The 7,146-nt window shown below is 46.9% G+C and overlaps 1 protein-coding gene across 3 annotated transcripts in view; it reads left to right on the plus strand.

The window, feature by feature from the left end:
• The first annotated feature begins 412 nt into the window (after positions 1–412).
• The window catches only part of Pisd (phosphatidylserine decarboxylase), a 56,059-nt gene continuing 49,325 nt past the window's right edge, over positions 413–7,146 (plus strand). For 2 of the 3 annotated variants that reach the window (XM_013353382.2, XM_026788695.1), the window contains exon 1: positions 413–506. In XM_013353382.2, the coding sequence (XP_013208836.1) occupies positions 442–506 (65 nt within the window). In that variant the 5' untranslated portion in view covers positions 413–441. The remainder of the gene's footprint in view (positions 507–7,146) is intronic. The other variant, XM_026788694.1, reaches the window with a different exon arrangement.

A 7,146-nucleotide genomic window follows, 5' to 3' on the forward strand; every position in this document is an offset into this window, starting at 1 on the left:
GCTGGTTGCAGGTCTCCAAGTAAGTGCTTAGAAAAGTGTCAGGTACCACTGAAAGATCATTTCCCCCTCACAACTGAAAAGGACAGGAGCAAGCACCATGACACCAGGAGCCTAGCTTGACAGCTTTCTGCATTCCTACAAATCCCTCGCCCTCCAGATCCCCGGGCAGCCAGCACAGCAGTGACGTGAGAATGGAAGACTCCCGGCTCCAGGGGACTCAACGCCTTCTTCTGGACTCCGCGGGCGCCCGGGGGCAGGTGGCACGCACACACAAAGCACAGGAGGGCTCAACCACCAGCGTCAAGCGCACTCCAGCACACACGACAGGGGCGCAGCACGCAGACTTCCGGGCCCAGGCCTTCGCGTTCCTGATTGGTCCGGTGACGACTCAGGCGTGCGTCCGAGGGCGGAAGGGGGCGTGTCCGCCTAGGAGGAGGCGAGATGGCGGCGTCAGGGGGTCGCCGGTGTGTTCGCTCGCTACCTGGAGTCATGCTGTGGCGGAGCAGGTACGGCCTGGCTGGAGGCTGCTGGGGCGGGGGCAGCCCGGACCAAGCCAGGCTGTGGGGGGAGGAGGAGCCATGTGTCGTTGCGGGCTCGCCGCGAGTAGGTCTGACAGGACAGGAATGACACGGAGCCACCTTTACCTTTGCTCAAGAGCAGACGCCACAGCCACCGCGTGGACTGTGAAATGAGTTCGGGTGTGGCCTAAAGGCTCTCCTGGTCCTTTCCAGCTAGGTGGAACATACTGATTATGCTGTCTGCTGGTCGCTAGAGTGGAAGCGGAGCTGAACCCCCTTTTTCAGGTGTCCGCGTTCGCAGCAGGATGGTGTGGTTTGGAAGAGCACAGCACTACCAAGCGATTTCCACTCAAAGTCTTAAAGTTTTAAAGCTTTGAGGTGAAAGGTTTAGACTGGTTATCTGAAAAATCTGTGGTGGAATTGTGGGCTTTATCCTGCTGACCTCAAATGTCTATGTTCCTTAAGTTCCTAAGCTGCTACAAGACCTGAGGGATCTTGTAAATGCCATTTATTTTGTCTGTTTGAGACAGAGTTTCATTCTGTAACCAAGGCTGGCCTTGAAATCACAGCAATCCTCCTGTCTCATCCGCCCTCCAAGTGCTTCCCAAATGCTGGCATTACAGGCATGAGCCAGCTGTTTTTTCTTTCTGGGGGGATTGGGAGAGATGAGGAGTAAGGGTTTGTTTTTTGTTTTGTTTTGTTTTTTTGGTTTTTTTTGTTTTTGTTTTTGTTTTTCGAGACAGGGTTTCTCTGTGGCTTTGGAGCCTGTCCTGGAACTCGCTCTGTAGACCAGGCTGGTCTCGAACTCACAGAGATCCACCTGCCTCTGCCTCCCGAGTGCTGGGATTAAAGGCGTGAGCCACCATCGCCCGGCGAGGAGTAAGTTCTTAACCCAGGGAGGAGTGAAGAAAGATAGTTCTCTATTTTGCTAAGTAACTCACTTCATAGCCAGCCCAGATTTGCATACAAGTGATTGATTGCCTGTGTCCATAGGGCTCTCAAAATGGCCTAGAACTACCTGGGTGTATAGTTTGTGAGCCCCCTGACATGGATGCTGGAAACCAAACTCTGACCCTCTTAATTGCTGAGCCCTCTCTCCAGCCCCAACATTGCTCATTTTTTAAAAACTATGTATGTGTATGGATGTACACATGTATGCTTGTGTACCCGTGTGTTCCTGGTGTTCATGGAAGCCAGAAGAAGACATTTAATCCACTGGAACTGTAGATACAGGTCGTTGTGAGCTGCCATTGGGTGCTGAGAATTGAACCCAGGTCCTCTGGAAGAGCAGCTCATGCGCTTAATCGCTGAGCCCTCTTTGCAGCCCCTGATGAATTTTAAGTGATGGTATAAAAGGATGTGCCTCATTCACCATTAAAAAAGGGAAGGCATCTCACTGCCGTGGCCCGGGTTCGATTCCCGGTCAGGGAACCAAAAAAAAAAAAAAAATGGAAGGCAAAGCAAGTCATCCTTTAGTGCCAGTGATAGGCAAGACTGGAATTTGGTGCAAGGGTGGGAAAGGATGAGGGTATGTCTAGAATGCAGTTATCAAACGTGTTATATATTAAGGTATAAATAGATATACATAAGAGATAACATTTTTCTAAGTTTTAAGTAATATATTATCTAATTGTAAGAGGTAAATGAAGGCTCCATGTTGCAGTGGAGTTTTTCTTTTTTTAAAAAAAATTAATTCATTTTTGTGGTTTAGGTATTTTGCCTGCAAGTATTTCTGTGCACCATGTGCATCCATGGTGAGCACAGAAGCTATTGGCATTACCCAGGATGGTGAGCCCAGGTGGGTGCTGGGAAATAAACTCAGGTCCTCTGGAAGAGCAGCCAGTGCTCTGCAGCTTTGGAGCCTATCCTGGAACTAGCTCTTGTAGACCAGGCTGGTCTCAAACTCACAGAGATCCACCTACCTCTGTGTCCCAAGTGCTAGGATTAAAGGCGTGCGCCACCACTGCCCGGCTTCAGCCCCAAAGTTTTTCAGTAATTGAGTGATGTGTGATAACAGGAGAGAAGCATCTTGGGTTATAATTTAGAGTCATACATGTTTTCTAAATGTATTTGATGAGAGTGGGTAGGGAGGTGATTCATCCAGAAAAAGCGGTAGCTGACCCACATTTGGTCTTTAGAAGTCTCGTAGACAGCTGGATTTAGTGATGCTCATCTGTAATCGCAGCTCGCCTATATTGAGGGGGCAGGTGAGGACAGGGTAGCTCGAGGAGCTCAGGGACTAGTGTAACAAGACTCTGCTGCAGCAAGGTGCAATCAAGAACCAACTCCCGAAAGCTGTCCTCTGAGCGCCGCATGCGTTCACGGTGTGAACTTGCGCTCTCTTGCTCTCGCTCTCGTACACACAAGACTGGTGCTGGCTTGGTGACTAATGCTCATAATCCAAATACTTGGGAAGTGGAGACAGGAGGTTCAAAAATTCAGGCTGTCCTTGGCTACGTTGGTAGTTACAGGCTATCCTGGGTTTTATGAGACCATGTCTCAAACATTACTACCCCAGCCTGCTAAAAACTTGGTTTGGCTGAAATGTTTAGTAAAGGTAGAGATTAACAGTTATGCACCAATCTTCTGCCAGTTCCAGAAGGAGGTGGAGGTATAGGTTGGGGCTCTGACAGCTGTAGTTTTTACAAGCACTCTAGGTTGTAAGTTCAGGCAAGTCTAGACAGTCTAATGGAAAAGGGGAATACTTTACTACTACCTTGTAGAATGTGGGGTAAAGCTTTCAAGAGACCTGCAAGTTTGGCTTTAGAGCTCGCTGGCTTTTGAAAATAGAAGTGAGGACTATAGTTAGAATGTTAGCACCCGTGGTGATACTAAAAACATCTTGTGAGGCTGGAGAGGGTACTCAGTGGTTAAGAGCACTTGCTGTTCTTCCAGAGGACTGTGGTGATTCACGGCCTTCTGAAACTCCAATTCCAGGGCATTAGAAACCCTCTCTGGCCTCCATGGGCACTGCATACACATGGTGCACAGATATACACATAGGCAAAACACACACACACACACACACACGAGATCTTGGCAGTTTTCTGTAAAAATTAAAGATGTACAAACGCTGTCTCTAAGCAGAGTGTGCTGCTTGCTCACCTGGCTGTCTTTAAACTTTGGTGGAAATAAAACTAAAGAAAAAAAAAAACTTTGAGGCAGGTGGATCTCTGTGAGTTCGAGGCCAGCCTGGTCTACAAGAGCTAGTTCCAGTAAAGCTCCAAAGCTACAGAAAAACCCTGTCTCGAAAAACAAAACAAACAAACAAAAAAAAATTTTTTTTAAAGTCCCCCCCCCACATGGGACTGGAGAGGTGCCTCAGCCCTTAAAAGCACTTATTACTCTCACAGAGGACCTGGATTGGGTTCCCAACAGCAACTTGGTAACTCTAGTTTCAAGGGATCTGATGCCCTTTTCTCTCCTTGTGGGCACTGTACGCATATTTGAATACATACAGGCAAAAAACAATATAAAAACATTTGCAACTGGGAACAGACCAGCCTGGGTGGACATTGGTAATTGGAACTTGGTATAGTCAGTAATAATGGTACATGCACGTACCTGCAGCCAAAACACTCATATATATAAATCTTAAATGATATTTTTAATGTCATTACTTTTAGTATTAGTATTTGTATATGTAAGTAAGTGGTAGGCCCTAGACTAAAGGTTTTACGTGGTGGACTTAGCGCTAATGAGGTGGGCTCTGATTTTAAAGGTGAGGGAATTGATTGCACAGGATTTGAACCAAAATTTGAGCCAAAGCCAAGTGCTTACACTCATTTTATTTTGGTTTCGTGAAAGGCTCTCATTCTGGTCCTCCAGCCTCAGCCTTCCAAGTGTTGGGATTATGTGTGTGTGTCACCACACCTGGCTTTAAAATAGCCTACTTGAAGATTTGTACCCTTGGTTTTCTTTGCAAGAGACACCTGATTGAACTTATCTGTTCTTCTCCTCTGGGCCTTAATTTTTTTTCTTTTTCCTTTTCAAAACATTTAATGTTTATCATGTTTTGTGAGCTTGTATGTCTGCACCACATGCCTGGTACCCATAGAGACCAGAAGAAGGCATTGGGTCCCTTGGAACTGTAGTGAGACAGGTGGTTTGTAACTACCGTGTGGACACCAGGAATCAAACCCAGGTCCTTTCTTACAAATTGTATATTCAGCCCTTTGGCAAGGCACAAGAACTCTACCTTCACTTCTTAGTCTGCCCACTTTTCACTGTCATTATCCAAGTCACCCCTTCTCCCACAAGAATGCCTTCAATACCAGTGTCATTGTTTGACTCTTGGCCCTCTGTTTCCTATTTGCCACAGACAGACACAATGGTCTTTTCAAAACAGAACCAAGACTAGCCTCTCTGTCTTGCTCCCATCTCAGGCCTCTGTTTCCCCTTTCCTCCTCACTCAAGTTTCTTGCTACTCTGTGTACCATCGCTGGTCTTCGGCATTTGCTGTCTCTTCTACCCGCTATGTGTATTGCACCCTGTCTTAGTTAGGGTTTCTGTTGCTGTGATGGAACACCTTGACCAAAGCCTGCTTTCTTATAGAACCCAGGACTACCAGCCCAGGGATGGCCCCACCCACAATGAACTGGACCCACCCCAATCAGTCACTAATTAAGAAATATGCCCTACAATCTTGACTGCCTTCTGCAGCACACAGTTTGTCTTCTAATCTCTGGCTGGCTTTACTCCACTGCTGCTGCCGTTCTTGGTGTCATCTCATGGCATTGGCATCTCACCAGTAGCCTTTCCTGGGCTCCCTTCAGGGACCCCAGCCCCGCCACACAGTGCTAAGCCTCAGCTGCTATCCGTGACCCCTTCAGGTCTTCAAAATCAGTACTACCTGCGTGACTCCTAGACTCCCAACTTTGACTGCCAGCATGAGATACAACCTTGGATGTTTCTAGAACACAGCTTCTGTGTGCTGAACCTGAAGGAACCCTTTACAGAAGACTTCACCTCAACGATGCTGGTTTCTTCTTAATCACCCCTAATTTCTTAGCTCTAGATAACCAGCATCAACTGTCCCAATCACACAAAGGTTCCACCTCAGTAATGCCTCTTGTTAATCATGGCTGACTAGAATGGCAGCTCTTCAGCCCCAGCTGACTGGAATGACAGGATCTTAATTCCAAATAGCAAACAGCCCTAATAGAATCTTTAAACTCCCTTCTAAAACCCACAAGCCAGGCCTCATATTGTCTGTACTGCTTTAACAGTCTTATCTCCCAAGCTCCTACAGAACAGCTCATTGAGCTCTCAGTACTCAATGTTTTTTTGTTGTTGTTTATTTGTTTGTTTTTTATTCTTTTTTAAAGCCCAAAGTTCCCAAAAGATGGTCGGGTCTGTCATAGCAATACCCCACCGTACCAGCTTGTCTTAGTTAGGGTTTCTAACACCACAACCAAAGTATCTTTTTTTTTTTTTTTTTTTTTTTTTTTTGATTTTTCGAGACAGGGTTTCTCTGTAGCTTTGGAGCCTGTTCTGGAACTCGCTCTGTAGACCAGGCTGGTCTCGAACTCACAGAGATCCGCCTGCCTCTGCCTCTGCCTCCTGAGTGCTGGGATTAAAGGCGTGCGCCACCATTTGAGAGGAAAAGGGTTTCTTCAGCTTATGTTTCCATATAACAATTCATCATCAAAGGCAGGAACTCACACGGAACAGGAACCTGGAGGCAGGAGCTGATACAGAGGCCATGGAGGAGTGCTGCTTGCTCCTCATGGCTTGCTCAGCCTACTTTTTTTTTTTTCTCAAGATAGGGTTGTTTCTCTTTGGCCCCTGTCCTGGAACTAGCTCTTGTAAACCAGGCTGGCCTCAAACTCACAGAGATCCACCTGCCTCTGCCTCCTGAGTGCTGGGGTTAAAGGTGTGCACCACTATTGCCTGGCTCAACCTGCTTTATTATAGAGTCCAGGACCACCAGCCCAGGGGTGGCCCCACCCACAAAGGACTGCATCCTCCCCCATCAATCATTAATTAAGAAGTTGCCGTAGGTGTTGGCGAGATGGCTTTGCAGTGAAGAGCACTGGCTGCTGCTCTTCAATTCCCAGCACCCACACAACAGCTCACAACCATCTGAAACTAGTTCCAGGGAATCCAGTATCCTCTTCTAGACTCTGAGAGTATCAGGTACAGACAAACATGCGGGCAAAATATCCATACATGTAACATAGAAATCTTTAAAAGTAAAAAAAAAAAAAAAAAGAAAAGCTGGGCATGGTGATGCAGACCTTTAATCCCAGCACTTGGGAGGCGGAGGCAGGTGGATCTCAGTGAGTTTGAAGACAGCCTTATCTGCAAAGCAAGTTCTAGGACAGCCAGCACTACATAAGAGATCCTGGTAGTTGGTGGTGTTATTGTTGTTATTAAGGAATTGTGGGGGAAGAGGTGATGGCTCAGTGAGTAAAGACAAGTGCTTACTGCCTGTCTTAGTCACTGTTTCATTGCTGTGAAGAGACACCATGACCAATTCAACATTTATAAAAGGAATCATTTTCCTGGAGGTTTGTTTACAGTTTCAGTTAGTCATTATGGCCACGAAGAGACAGTCATGGTGCTGGAGCGGTAGCTGAGAGCTTTACATCCTAATCCTCGGGCAGCAGGCTTTGCGGGGGGGGGG

The sequence above is a fragment of the Microtus ochrogaster genome, unplaced genomic scaffold (assembly GCF_000317375.1).
Source record: "Microtus ochrogaster isolate Prairie Vole_2 unplaced genomic scaffold, MicOch1.0 UNK6, whole genome shotgun sequence".
In the NCBI taxonomy this organism is placed as follows: Eukaryota; Metazoa; Chordata; class Mammalia; order Rodentia; family Cricetidae; genus Microtus; species Microtus ochrogaster.